This window comes from Suncus etruscus, chromosome 9, assembly GCF_024139225.1.
Source record: "Suncus etruscus isolate mSunEtr1 chromosome 9, mSunEtr1.pri.cur, whole genome shotgun sequence".
Classification (NCBI taxonomy): domain Eukaryota; kingdom Metazoa; phylum Chordata; class Mammalia; order Eulipotyphla; family Soricidae; genus Suncus; species Suncus etruscus.
In genome coordinates, this window is record NC_064856.1 from 82,904,339 (window position 1) to 82,920,011 (window position 15,673).

General features: G+C 39.6%; 1 protein-coding gene across 2 annotated transcripts in view; it reads left to right on the forward strand.

Moving 5' to 3' along the window:
- Positions 1–5,477, forward strand: part of QSER1 (glutamine and serine rich 1) — a 46,476-nt gene extending 40,999 nt beyond the window's left edge. For both annotated transcript variants that reach the window (XM_049780111.1, XM_049780112.1), the window contains exons 9-11: positions 226–378; positions 2,453–2,548; positions 4,610–5,477. In XM_049780111.1, the coding sequence (XP_049636068.1) occupies positions 226–378; positions 2,453–2,548; positions 4,610–4,750 (390 nt within the window). In that variant the 3' untranslated portion in view covers positions 4,751–5,477. The remainder of the gene's footprint in view (positions 1–225; positions 379–2,452; positions 2,549–4,609) is intronic.
- Positions 5,478–15,673: the final 10,196 nt, after the last annotated feature.

Genomic DNA, 15,673 nt, shown 5'->3' on the forward strand with positions numbered 1-15,673 from the left:
TAGTTTATTTTTAGGCTCTATTACATAGGGTGCCTATTTTTGTTCCAACAACAATATTGTTCTAATTATTATGACTTTGTAATCTTATATTTATCACATGTATGCACTCCCTTATAAGTACTTGTATATATATATGTATATTTTTCAAAAATACTTTTTATGTTTGAAGAATAGCTGAAAATTTTAGATTGACGTTTTTTCTTGATGTAATTTTTTTTTTTAAAGAATGCTTTGGAAAGCTTTCCTGAGTTAACAATAATTACGCGAGAATCTAAGGCAAAAAGTGGGGGATCAACTGTTTCTAAAATCAAAATGAATGGTAAAACTTATAATAAGAAAACTCTGAGAACTTCTAAAACAACCACTAAATCTACACAGGTATGTATATATTAATTAATGGGATTATGTCTTTTACCATTGTTGTTAAATGGAAAATCTTTTCATAATGAACAGCTCTGACCCAAGAACTATGACCTCAGTCTTATTTTTACAAGTGTCTACCACACTACTTCACGTGTGGGTTTATTTGTTTGTCTTGTTTTGTTTAGTGAGTTGGCAATGCTCAGGGGTTACTCCTGGCCGTGCACTTTGGAATCACCCTTGGCAGTGCTTAGGGGACCAGAAATAGAACTCATATTGGCTTTGTGCAAGACAGGAGCCTTAGCAGCTGTACTGTCTCTTAGCACCACATAGGTGTTTTTTAATTTTCTCTATAATCTTATTAAGAGTTAGTTCATGCTATGGACTGGGAAGTGGGTGGGTTTGCCAGGGATCGTTCCAGAGCCTAAATACATAGAACTCTATAGTGAGCTACATCCCGTACCTAATATACTCATATAGTTAATTTTGTCATTGGCTACAGATGCATAACAGATAGTTAGCTTGCCCACATCCCATTAGAAGATTCCATAAGGATTCCATAGCTTTGAAACATTTAACATTAATGGCTAAGAAGACAGCTCAAAGGACTGGGTATATGCTTTATATGCCAGATGCCTGGATTTGATCCCAGCCATCATATGTTCCCCTGAACACCTGGGAAAAATCCTCTGAAGACTGGCATGTATGGGAAAAAAATTCAGGGGCCAGTAGGTAAGGTACCTGGCATGCTATATGGTCCCCTGACCTGTTCAGGGGAGGAATGTGTTGTGTTGGCCATTAAACTGAGCCTGTTGACCTCTATTGAGAGGCCACTATTCTATCTATCTGCTGTAATGCTCCTTGTTCCCTAAATTTGTATTTTGAATAAGCCTTATTCATATTAATATAAAGTATTGTCTACTAATCCATATAAAGTGTTTTTGTTGTTGCTGATGGGCTGGTGAGTAGTATGACTTGTAGGTCACTTTCCTTGCACATGCCAATTAAGATTCAATCCCTAGCATATATTCCCTCAAGTCACACCTCGAGTGATCCTTAGAACAGAGCCAGGGTGGGGGCCCAAATGATAGCAGAGCTGTAGGCATTTGCCTTGCACTTGGCCAACCTGGGACAGACCCAGGTTGGATTCCCAGCATCCCATATGGTCCCCGGAGCCTGCCAGGAGTAATCCTGAGTATTGCTGGATGTCATCCAAAAAACAAAAACAAACAAACAAAAGCAAGGAATAAGCATTATTGGGTATGACCCAAAAATCAAAAAAATTTTTTAAATGGAAAAATGGTATTTTTGTTTTTGAGACAACCCTGGAAGTGCTCAAGGGTTACTCCTGGCTCTGTGTTAAAAATTACTCCTGGAAGTCTCAGGAGACCATATGGGATCAAACCTGGTCAGCTGCATGCAAGGCAGCTATCACTCTGATCACAAAAAACTGTGTTCTTTGTATTTTTTTGTTTGAGGGCTATACTCAGTACTTAGGAATTGGTACTGATACTGTGCCCTGGGACCCAACCCCTGTCTGCAATGTGCAAAGTATGTGCTTTAGTTCATTGCACTATTTCTCTTTTTCTTAAAAGTTATTTGAAGTATTCATATTGAGACTGGTTTCTTCATTTAAAAAAAATGCATGTAATCCCAGGACTAGAACTGAGTCTCATACATATGTGACAAGTTCTCTAGTGCTGAAAGTGCATTCCCAGAATTTTAAAAAGGGCCTGGAAGTGACCTACAAGTCATACTACTCACCAGCCCATCAGCAACAACAAAAACTCTGGGTCTGTATGACCTGAGCTTGATCTCCAGCACCACCAGATGGCCTCCTCACCCAAAGCACTGCTTTGCTTGGGAGAACTCGTTCCTAGCACTAGTCTAGTTCCTGGCACTACAGGGTCTGCATAGAGCATTGAGCCACAGGCCTGCTTGGCTGAGAAACATCTCACCAGCACCTCCAAACCTTCTAAGTACCGGTTGGGAAGCCATCTTCCCCCCAGAAAAAAGTATTCTTAGGTCAGATATTCTAAGAAAAATACATATCTATGGTCATATATCTGTGGTCTTTTTTTTCTTTTTATAGGAATTTGCTGTTGATCCAGAGAAAATACAGTTGTATTCTTTGTATCATTCACTCCATCATTATAAATACCATGTTTATCTTATATGTAAAGATGAGGTAATACCTTTTTAATTATTTCAAATAATAATAATATATGTTTGTATGTTTTGTTTTGTTTTTTTCAGACATTCAGGCACTAACTAGATTGATTATTTTACTGTTTAAAAAGATTAATTTTTCGGGCCCGGAGAGATAGCACAGCGGCGTTTGCCTTGCAAGCAGCCGATCCAGGACCAAAGGTGGTGGGTTCGAATCCCAGTGTCCCATATGGTCCTCCATGCCTGCCAGGAGCTATGTCTGAGCAGACAGCCAGGAGTAACCCCTGAGCACCACCAAGTGTGGGCCAAAAAAATAAAAAAATAAAAAATAAATAAAAAGATTAATTTTTCAGTGTGTCTATAATCTGTAAGTAGCTATTAGATAAATTGTTGGGGCTCTTATGTGATATACTCAGATTGAGCTATAGCTTACACCTATGGGGAAACTGTATGGTAATGTTTTTAATATGTTGGTATTTACTTTACATTATCATAATGTTACTTAACTGAATGTTTTCCTCCCATAAAGTATAATAATCCTGCCTTAATTCACTTTAGTCATAGCATTTGATAATCCCCTGTCTTCCATATCACCATGACGTTTTTACCACTTAATTGTAGAGAAATGGGAGGTTTGCACCCTGGCATGAAGAAATGATAGTTAAAATTTTAACTTTAAAGTATCACATTTTAAGTTGCTCACAAGTCATAGAACAGCAGTTCCATTTTGTGGTTTAAGAATAAGTATTGGGCAAAGTGGTGCTAGAGGTAAGTTGTCTGCCTTGTAAGCGCTAGCCAAGGAAGGACCACGGTTCGATCCCCCAGCATCCCATATGGTCCCCCCAAGCCAGGGGCAATTTCTGAGCACTTAGCCAGGAGTAACCCCTGAGCATCAAACGGGTGTGGCCCAAAAAAAAGAGTAAGTATTAATCTCTTCAGATGTGGGAGCCAGAGAGCTAACACAGCAGTAGGGCATTTGCTTTACACAGACAGACCATCCCATATGGTCCCCTGAGCCTACCAGGAGCGATTTCTGAGCACAGAGCCAAGAGTAACCCCTGAGCACCGCCAGGTGTGACCCCCCCCCCCAATTTTTTTTCCTCGGATGTCAAATATTATTGATAGTACTATCTTTGTTGGACCAGTGCTGTCAGCTTTTTAATTAAAAAAGATGAATTGGCTTAAAGCTTTAACTAAGATATGTGATACAGAAAGATGTTTATGAAATTTACCTCTAGTAATAGCAAAAGAACAGATAGCTATATAAAATATGTGCACTGTATAGCACTATGAAATGTATAACTGACCCCCAAAATTTGTCATTTAAGTTTTATAATAAATTAAAATGAACAGGGAAAGTTTGAGCCATTTCTTTTAAAACTTTCCTTCTTGTCCCCATGGGGGAAAAGAAACCATAGGATTAGACTATAATCATTTTACGATAGTCATTTTCTGTGGGTGAAATTTTAAATTAATTTTGTTAAGGTAGCATTAATTTACATGAATGCTTATGTTTATATATTTTAGGGTGGGTCAATATTAACACACTCACCACCAGAGTCCCAGAACCTCACCATCGATCATTAGTCTTTGAGCTTAAACTCTCTTAACTCAAATAACCAATTTCTTTCTTTTTTTTGTTATTTTTGTTTGTTTGTTTGTTTGTTTTTGGGGGGCCACACCCATTTGATGCTCAGGGTTTACTCCTGGCTAAGCGCTCAGAAATTGCCCCTGGCTTGAGGGGACCATATGGGACGCCGGGGGATCGAACTGCGGTCCTGATCCTTGCCTAGCATTTGCAAGGCAGACACCTTACCTCTAGCGCCACCTTACTGGCCCCCAGATAACCAATTTCTGTACCCAGATATTTTATCTTTGCTGGACATTGTTGCTCGTTTTATTTCTCTTTATATCACTGATGGATGTGGTTATTCCCTGAATAAAATTGTTTATAAATGATCATTATGGTTGTATAGGTGAATTAATCTTTCCATGAGGATTTAGAAATAGTAATTCAGCCATTGCAAGGGGTTGATAATGTAATAAATATAAGCTAATGTGGCCATTTTCTTGCTTTCAGATTTCTTCTGTGCAGAAAAAAAATGAAGATTTAGGACAGGAAGAAATTGTTCAGCTTTGTATGAAAAATGTAAAATGGGTGGAAGACCTATTTGAAAAATTTGGGGAACTTTTAAATCATGTACAGCAGAAATGTTCCTAATATTTCCACAAATCTCCCACCTATTTGATAGCACTAATAAAATGGCGGCGCGGGTGGTCCAAGAGGATCTGGGGCCACAGATAATCAATGGTCAGCCTAGTCCGCAGGCACACCTGCTGCGAACATGGAACTTGCATTGTGATCTCTGCTAAAGGACAGTGCTGCTGCCAAGGAAGTCACTCCTTCGGAAGTGGACCTAAATCCCACCACATTTTTATCCGAATGAATGATTTTTCTACTTTGTAAATCAATGGGGGAAGTGAGTTTTATTTTCAGAAATGTTTTTTGACAAATGATGAAGCATGCACTAAATATAATTTTTTTTTATTGCTAGAGAGATAACACTTAAGTAACATGGTTTTTGGTTTTTCCTGTCTCTGACGAAACACCAGGATGAAAGAAAGGTGGCAAAAAGCACATGTTGGTGTCGTGTCTGGCCACAAAAATGAACGTGGTGTACATTCGATAAAGGGATCTGGTGTTATGTGGCATTCTGTATGAGAATAGCATCAATTTAAAATATAAAATTCAGAAACATTCTGCTTTATGAACTCCTTTGACTCTTAACATGTTCAGGAAACTGAATATGGATTTGGTGCAATTATGTGAGTGCTTTTTTGTGTCAAATTATATTGTGATAAAAAAACAATGACATACTATTTTACCTATTTCAAAGAAAAGTATTTTCCTTTATACTGTTTTTCCTTTGGAAAGTTTTCCACTTGTACTTTTTATTTCACTGCTAGCTGTATTTTTCACACAAGATACATTGTGGTTACAATTATGTTTGATGTATTTCTACTATATTTTCCTTATTTCCAGTAAATCTTATTTAGTTATATATTGAATTTCTATTGTGAATTCTATCCTGAAGTAACCATTTTTGTTTATATAGACTTGCTTCAGTGTTATCCAGCATATGCATTCTCTACCAGAATTAGTGTTGCTAAATGGGGGTTGTGTTAGACACTGCATGGCTTTTTCAATTCATGGAAGTAAGTATCTTATTAAGCTAGCACTTGATGGATTAGTCTGTTGAAATAAAAGTCTAGCTATACTTACATATTGAAGAAATCATGAAATTCCTATTCCAAGTACATGCAGTGTAAAACACAACTTACATGAATCTTAGAACAGAAAGTGGTAGACTGCCCCTTTTGGTGCCTTTCAGACCTTGCATACTATTGTAGCTTTCTTTAGTTAATAGCTATTCCAAGTAGATTAGCTGAGACAGTGAATGTATTCAATTGACCTGGTATTTTATTTGTGTTTGCCAACAGGATGCCTTATTTGTTTGAGAAAAAGATTTACTTTTAAAAGATCTTCCTTTTTTAGGATTCTAAAGAAGTTATTGATCATCGTATGTTTGCTTATTTTAAAACCACTCAGTGCCTTAAATCCTATCAAGCAAGCAGTGGTACTGCTCATTGCCCAAATAAGATGTGCTTGTGTAGATTTTACTGTTATCTTGACTTTGAGTTAAAAGACCAACTTCTGATACTTAAACTGGAAGAGGAAAAGAAAAAAAAAAAAAAACATTGAAGGTAACTTTAGATTTGATTTGAGAATAAAAAACCTTGGGTAAAAATTAGTATTTGAGTTAAGTTTGCCTATTTCTGGTTATTTTACTAAAAGCAACAATAGTAATTCAGAATTTCTTAGATCAGGCAAGATACGCAATAATAGCTTCCTCTCAAGTATTAAATGTTTCAGTTCTTTTAAAAAGTTACTTTTTTAAAAAAGTGTTTAGGCAGCTTATTTTATAGATAAAAGTAACCAAATTAGGGACCGGAGAGATAGCATGAAGATAGGGCATTTGCCTTGTATGTAGAAGGACGGTGGTTCGAATCCTGGCATCCCATATGGTCCCCCGAGCCTGCCAGGGGTGATTTTTGAGCGTAGAGCTAGGAGTAAACCCTGAGAGCTGCCGGGTGTGACCCAAAAACCAAAACAAAAACAAAAAAAAAAAGTAACCGAATTAGATTCTAGAAGGAAGCAGTTATATTTCTTTCAGAAATCTGATTTTGGATAAAAATTGGTTTCTTTCCTTTCCAAAGTTGAGTAGAAAACTGTTATCTCCAAATGAGGTTTTACTTCTCAGCTTACTTTCCTGAATATGATGGTTTAAATATCTCTAAAAGTCATCCTTTAGGTAGCTTCTGAAGTATATTTCGAACTCACTATCTCTATTTTCTTCATGAAAAGGCCCACAGAAAGCAAACATTTCCCTAAAGTTAATCTGTTCAAAATAATCAGTTTTTTTCGACTATTGTTTTGGCCAAAATAGTGTTTTTTATAATATTAGAAGCCAAGTCTGTGATAGATATTTATGGAGGAGAAATACTGTTTTGTACTGTCCTCACTGGACTCATCCAATAGGGCACCATCAAACGTGGACCTTAGAGAAAAGTGAGACTCTTGTTTTAACAGCTGTATATGAATCCCTTTTTTGTATAAAGTTGAGTAAATACCTAGCTGGCTAGCATTCACATTCCTTGTCAGGTCATTTTATACTATAGTAAATATTTAAAGTGTAGCTAGAGTTAAAAAGGTAAAGCGCATTGCCACAACCTAGGAAGACATTTTTAAGACAGATTGGTATGCCTATCTGCAAATATCTGGAACTAATAGGAGAAAAAAAATTTTTTTTGTTGGTGTTTATTTACTGTTCAGTTTACTATTGGAAGAACTTGCCTCCCTATTTCTTCTCGTGTTTACATCACGAATACTTGAGTAAGAAGTCAACAATAGAAATTGCTCCATTTTTTAAATTACAGTGTCAAATAACATTAAGAAAATGGAAAATCAAAAAATAAAATGGCCATAGGCTGCTTGCCTTTCATGTGGCCAATCTGGGTTCAATCTTTGACATTCCATATGTTCCACCATGTCCTCCCAAGAGTGATTCTTGTGCTCAGAGCCAGGAGTAACAATTTCTGAACATCTCTGGGTGCTACCCATAAACCAGAATTAAATAAAACAAAAGTCTTTAAAATTTTCCAGTTTTTTTTTTCTTAAAATGGAAATATATACAGGCCACAGAGATACCCTGAAGGACTCAAGCATATGCTCTTCATGTAGGAAGGAGCACTAGAAGTGAATCCTGAGCACTAAAGGGTGTGTCCCAGAGGCTAACAGGAAAGAAATTTTCAGATGACTCATCCATTCTTATGTTAGAATCTTTGCTCATGTTTTTAAAGTCTGGAGCTGGCAAGATAGTAGATTGGGAAAGGTACTTGCCTTGCACATAGCTGCCCAAGTTCAATCGCTGGTGCACCATATGATTGCCCAAGTGTAGCCCCCTAGCACAAAGCTATAAGTAAGCCCTGAGCACCACTGGAATGTCACATCAAAACAAACAAAAGAGATGAAAATACAAAAGTGTCACTTTTAATAACATTTATTTTCATTGAATCAACTATTATTCAACCTTTGTCTTTGAAGATATGCTCATAAACCAATATAGTAAGGTTATTGAGTTTCTTCGGGTCCCAAAAGTTGCTTCAGATGTGCACACTGTGGATTTTTATTATATTTAAAATATATCCTTTTTTTTTAAACCATACTGTTTCTCAAGAAATGCTTTTCAAGTGTTTGAAATGCCCACGGACAGCTGCTGTTTTGTCAGTTGCTGCATGTAACTGCACAAATGAACGACGTACAATTGGTTGTGCATAAACTTGCAGGTGCAACTTTGGCATCTTCGTTCACAAATGCATGTTTTCACAAATCACCTTTATAAGTGAAAATAATTGAAATTAAGGATACAAAAAAAAACTTGCATTTGTAGTCCAGATTTTTTAAGTGGTCCATAATCCGATGTATGGAAATGTGAAAGACAATTTTGTATATTTGTTTGTTACTAACTCAGATCATTAAATGAAAACAATTTTTAAACAACAATATCAAAATGTTTGAGGGTTTGTTTTCTTTTTAAAAATGGAAAAATGCGTATCCAAAACCATCATGATGTAGACTTCTAACACAATATACATCATGTTCACATTATCCTAAACAAAATTATTAGTTACAAACGGTGTAGGTTCCATCCATCATTTTGTCAAATGACTAAGTCAGCCTTACTGATGATATCAGAAAACATTTAATAACAATATATGATATTGGTACGGTTTTGTCATTTTACATGGTTTGAGAATTTATCAACAGTATCAAAATATTTTAAATTCTATAGCAATTCATGTTTGTGTCTTTGTAGGATTGTTGGTTTCTTTTTTTTCCGTTTTGAAGTTTAGGTAACATAATTGAAGTACTGTTAACTTTTCATGAACTTACAAAGTGCCCTCACCACTGAAGTGCATGAGTTCCCTTCCCCCTCACTTGCCCCAAGTCAACTCTGGCACACCCCATCCCTTCCCACTTCCCCTACACCTCCCCCACTGCTTAGTGGCCTAAGTTCTGCAATCAGAAATCTGGGATTTGTCTCCATTTGATATTGTCTGTTCCTTTCTCTTGTTTCCTATTATGCCACAGATGAATGAGGTTATCTAGTATCTTTCTCCTGGTTTGTTTTACTTAAAATGATAGTTCCTCCAAGTTCCACCAATTCCATCCTAGTTTCATTTAAGTGCAGAATTTATTTTCTTTTACTTCTACTTAGTATTTCCTGTGTATGTACTTACACGTACATCATGTCTTTATTGACCTGTCATTGGACGCTTGGGTTGTTTCAATATTCTTTTTTTTTTTTTTTTCAGTATTCTATTATATTTAACGTTGCAATGAACAGAGCTGTGCCTACATCTCTTCGAATTAATTGTTTTGTATTCTTGTTTTTTTTGTTTGTTTTTGTTTTTGGGCCACACCCGATGTTGCTCAGGGGTTACTCCTGGCTGTCTGCTCAGAAATAGCTCCTGACAGGCACGGGGCACCATATGGGACACCGGGATTCGAACCAACCACCTTTGGTCCTGGATCGGCTGCTTGCAAGGCAAATGCCGCTGTGCTATCTCTCTGGGCCCTGATTTTGTATTCTTTAGATAGATTCAGAGAAGTGGAATTGCTGGGCTCTATGAAAGCTCTGTTCTTAGTTTTTTTCTGGAAGGGTTTTGTTTGGTGCTATTTGGTTTTGGTTGACACCCAATGGTGCTCAGGTCTTGTTCTTGACTCCTCACTCAGGGATCACTTTTGGCAGGACTCTGGGAGAATCAAACGTTCTGAGAATTAAACCCCAGGTTGGCCACACTCAACATAAATGCCCTGCTCATTGTACTATTGTATAATGATACTGTACTATTCTGGCCTTAATTTTGATTTTTTTTTTTTTTTTTTTTTTTTGGTTTTTGGGTCACACCCAGCAGCGCTCAGGGGTTCCTCCTGGCAGGCTCAGGGGACCATATGGGATGCAGGGATTTGAACCACCGACCTTCTGCATGAAAGGCATACACCTTACCTCCATGCTATCTCTCGGCCCCTAATTTTGAATTCTTAAAGAAGTCTCCATACTGTTTCATAGAGGCTGAGCCACACAGTATTCCAACAAACAATGAAAGAGGGGCTCTTTTAGGGGCCAGAGAGATAGCATGGAGGTAGGTAGGGTGTTTGCCTTGCATGCAGAAGGACAGTGATTTGAATCCCGGCATCCCATATAGTCCCCCGAGCCTGCCAGGAGTGATTTCTGAGCATAGAGCCAGGAGTAACCCCTAAGCGCTGCCAGGTGTGACCCAACCCCCCGCAAAAGAGGGGCTCCCTGCCAATATTGTTTGTTCCCAGTCATTTTGATATATGCCATTCTCTGTTGTGTGATGCTATTTTGTCATTTTGTTTTGGTGCTCTGGGTTTCTTAGGGCCATCCCAGTAATACTTGAAGTGGAAGTGCAGCTCATGTAGAACTAGGGAATTGAACTTAGAACCTCAAACTGACTGAGCATCTGCTTTACCATTTGAGCTGTTGCCCTCACCCCTCAACTAAACTGCATTTGTTTGTTTTTTTGTGTGTGTGGTTTTTTTTTTTTTTTTTTTTTTTTTTTTTTTTTTGGTTTTTGGGCCACACCCTGTGACACTCAGGGGTTACTCCTGGCTATGCGCTCAGAAGTTGCTCCTGGCTTCTTGGGGGACCATATGGGACGCCGGGGGATCGAACCGCGGTCCGTCCTAGGCTAGCGCAGGCAAGGCAGGCACCTTACCTCCAGCACCACCGCCCGGCCCCCACTAAATTGGATTTGTATTCTTCCCTGAGTTTTGCGTTATTGCCATTGGTGTGATAACTGAATTAACTCCGTTTTCTGACTGTGGTCCTCACAGAAATTTTTAGCTGTGGTACTCATGGGGACTGCCTATCAGTTTTCAAGTTCTTACATACCTGGCCTTGGTACTCAATGAGGTTTGCACCCCTTATGCTTCTACATGATTCTCTGGGACACCCTGGTAATTGAGGCTCACAAATAATGGTTATGATGTTTGGCCAGAATTGTACCCTTTTATGGTGTTTATATATTCCTCTCTGTGATACACCTAGAACCTGCTTGTAGTGCCAGGACCACAGTCAGTAGAACTGTCATAGAATTGCTGCTGGGGACCAGAGTAATAGCACTGTGGTAGGGCATTTGCCTTGCACACTGCTGACTTGGGACAGACCTGGGTTCAATTCCTGGTGTTCAATTTCTGGCATTCCATATGGTCCCTGAGCCTGGAGTAACCCCTGAGGGTCACCAGGTGTGGTACAAAAATAAAAAAAATAAAAGCTGCTGGGACTATGCATAGCATATATATGTGGGAGGTTTGAATTCAACCATATATTTGCAAAGTGGAGTCTCAGCCACTGCACTGTTTCTCCAGTCCATACTCTACATTTGACATCAGCTTCAAACAATTTCGGTTTCCAACATGGGAAGGATCAGAACATTAAATACTACTGATTGGTCTTTGGTGTGACTAAATATCTAGATTTCAGAAGTACTCAAGTTCAAATGAAAACTAAAAATCATATTGCAAAGTGGAAGGAATAATCTGAATTATTGATCATCTTAGGCTATGTATATATCTGCTCATGGGTTAGGTATATCTGTTCTTAGGTTGGCATTCATAATTTATAGCTAACTGGTTTCAAGTAAAAGGAAGATACAATTACCTATTAGTCTTGTTAAGCCTTATCTATATTGTGATGCTAATCAGGAATCAATAAATTGATTGCAAAACAACATTTTCCATGTAATTTGCCTATGGTAAATTTTCACTTAAGGCAAATAGAGATTTTTGAAGAAGTTGCTTTCAAGCAGTGCTCTGAGAACATTCCAGGCAATACTTGTTCAGTCCAGGAGACCAAAAGAGGAATGAAGCACTAGTACAGCAGGTAGGGTGCTTGCTTAGCTTGCAGCCATCCGAGATTTCCTACCCAGCATCTCTTATGGTCCGAATCCCCAAGAATGATCCCTGAGCTCCTCATGGAATGGTCAATGGTCTTTTTCCTCATTGTAACTCAGCCTAACACAAAGAACCTACTTTAGGGGACTGGAGAGATAGCATGAAGGTAGGGTGTTTGCCTTGCATGCAGAAGGATGGTGGTTTGAATCCCGGCATCCTATATGGTCCTCTGAGTCTGCCAGGAGCGATTTCTTTTTTCTTTTTTCTTTTCTTTTTTTTTTTTTTTTTTTGGTTTTTGGGCCACACCCAGCATTGCTCAGGGGTTACTCCTGGCTGTCTGCTCAGAAATAGCTCCTGGCAGGCACGGGGGACCATATGGGACACTGGGATTCGAACCAACTACCTTTGATCCTGGATCGGCTGCTTGCAAGGCAAACGCCACTGTGTTATCTCTTTGGGCCCCATCAATGTTCTTTTAATCAGTCTTCTGTAGTTGATGGTCTTAGTTTTTGCCTTGATCCTAGGATGAAGCATAGGATAGAGTCTTTCCTTATGGTTCCAGAGGATCTGCTCAGTTGCAGTTGTCTCAGTCAGACCTCTGGAGTTAGAGATCTTGGTTGTTGTATAGATCATAGACCAAGGCCTAAACTAGGGTCTTTTTTTTTTTTTTTTAATCCCAGGGTAAGTTCTGCCCAGTCATGGTTATCACAGTCAGTCTTCTATAGATATTGAAGTTGGCTTTTGTACCAATCAAAGCTTAGACCAAGTTGTTGCCATTTCCTTATTATGAGGATGTCATCAAAATCGGCGCATGTTGGTGTCAGAGCAGTATTGAGAATGTCCCAGAGGAAGTTTGGTTGCCAGGAGCGATATCTGAGCATAGAGCCAGGAGAAACCCCTGAGTGCTGCCGGGTGTGGACCCCCCCCCAAAAAAAAAGAACCTGCTTTAGTATGAATTTTTTTTTTCATTTGCTTTTTGTTGTTTGTTTTTTGGAGCCACTTCTGGTGGTGCTCAGGTGATACTCCTGGCTCTGCACTCAGAAATTGATATTGGCAGGCTCAGAGAAAAACATGGAATGCTTGGGATGGAACCCAGGTCGGTCTGGGTCAGCAGCGTGCGAGGCAAACACCCTACCTTTGTGCTATCACTCTGGCCTTTGTTTTTCTCAGGTGCTTATTTCTTTCTTTGGGGGGGTTTTGGTTCATACCCTAAGATCACTCCTGTCTCTGCACTCAGAAATCGCTCCTGACAAGCTAGTGGGGCCATTTGGGATACAAGGATTCAAACCACCATCTGTCCTGGATTTGCTGCGTGCAAGGCATTTGCCCTACCATTGTGTCATCTCTCTAGCCCCAGGGGCTTTATTCCCAACTCTTCACTCAAAGATTACTCCTGAAAGTGCTTGGTGGACCATATGGGAATTGAAGGAATCAAACATGGGCTGGCTACATGCAAGACAAAAGCCTCCCCTATTGTATTATCTCTCCAGCCCCTTGAATGATTTTTTTTAATTGGCTTTGTCTATATAGACATAAATCAATGACTTAAAACTGTTGTTATCAGGGTCTGGAGAGATAATACAGCAGTAGGGCGTTTGCCTTGCATGCTGCTGACCCGGAGGGATCCGGTTCAATTCCCGATATCCCAGATGGTCTCCCAGCCTGCCAGGGGCGATTTCTGAGTGCAGAGCCAGGAGTAACTTCTGAGCACCGTTGAGTGTGGCCCAGCAACCAACCAATAAATAAGCAAAGAAGGGGCTGGAGTGGTGGTGCAAGCGGTAGGGTGTTTGCCTTGCATGCATTAACTTAGGACAGACTGCAGTTTGTGCATGCACTAACCTAGGACAGACTGCGGTTTGATCCCCTAGCATCCCATATGGTCCCCCAAACCGGGAGAGATTTCTGAGTGCATAACCAGGAGTAACCCCTGAGCATCAAAAGCCAAAATAAATAAATAAGTAAATAAAGTTTAGAAAACCTTGTTATCAATGTTAAAAAGGCTTAAAATATCATCAGTGACTTCAAATTATTAAATGGTCAATTAATAGGGCTTTCCAACTAATATTAGTTGACTTAAGTAGAATTCAGAAACTGGAATTTTTCCACAGCTGAGGCCAATACAAACACATTAACACTGGAGCTTGCAAACAATTCACTATCAAAAAGATATAGTAAAGCACCACTCTAAAAAGGAAAACTTGGTGGGCATTTTGTTTTTGTTTTTGTTTGGTTTTTTATTTTGAGTCACCTTGGTGGACCTCAAGACTTGCTCCTGGTTCTGCACTTATATGAGGTGCCAGGGATTGAACCTGCAAGCAAAGCCCGCTGCCCACTGTGCTATATCTTCAATCCAGAACTTGACTTTAGAAAAAAATAATTCCGGGGCATAGAGATAGCACAGCAGTAGGGCATTTGCCTTTCACATGGCTGATGCAGGACGAACCTGGGTTCAAGTCCCAGTATTCCATATGGTCCCCCGAGCCAGCCAGGAGTGATATCTGAGTACAGAGTCAGAAGTAACCTCTGGGCCTGGAGAGATAGCACAGCGGTGTTTGCCTTGCAAGCAGCCGATCCAGGACCAAAGGTAGTTGGTTCGAATCCCGGTGTCCCATATGGTCCCCCGTGCCTGCCAGGAGCTATTTCTGAGCAGACAGCCAGAAGTAACTCCTGAGCACAGCCGGTTGTGACCCAAAAACCAAAAAAAAAAAAAAAAAAAAAAAAGAAGTAACCTCTGAGCATCGCAAGGTGTGGCTCAAAAATCAAACAAACAACAACAAATTACAAGCCAGTCTTGCAAATATGTCTTAGATATTTGCCTAAAAATTACCTCTGCAAAATTCTTCCTTGATTTTGGAATGGGAATAGAGTTCAATGGTAAAACAGTTATCTTTCTTTTTTTTGTTTTTGTTTTTGGGCCACACCCGGCGGTGCTCAGGCGTTACTCCTGGCTGTCTGCTCAGAAATAGCTTCTGGCAGGCACGGGGGACCATATGGGACACCGGGATTCAAACCAACCACCTTTGGTCCTGGATCTGCTGCTTGCAAGGCAAACGCCGCTGTGCTATCTCTCCGGGCCCTAAAACAGTTATCTTGACTGTGGAAAGCCCAGGGGTTTATTTCCTAAACACACACACACACACACACACACACACACACACACACACACACAATATTTAAAAGCAAGACCACAGTTTATATACACCCTTCTTTTCTGCTATTGGATTTTTAGAGGTTTATTCTTATGGGTCAGAGTTTTGTTAGTCTTTAAATTTTACAAAAGAATAATTTTTTTTGTTTGAGGGCTACACTTGGTGGCACTCAAGGCTCACTCTTGTCTTTTTGTTTAGGGATTAGTGCTGGCTAGGCTTGGGGTACCATATGGAGTGCCAGAAGTTAAGCCCAGGTTGGCTGCATGCAAGTCAAGAATCCTACCTACTCTATTTCTCCAGCACCAACAAACTGCAAATGTCTTGTAATTTCCTAAGAAAGCCTTAACTTAGGCTGAAGCGATAACACAGCAGGTAGGGCATTTGACTTGCACATAGCTGACCCAGGTTCGATCCCCATGCTTCCCATATGGTCCCCCCAACCCTGCCAGAAGTG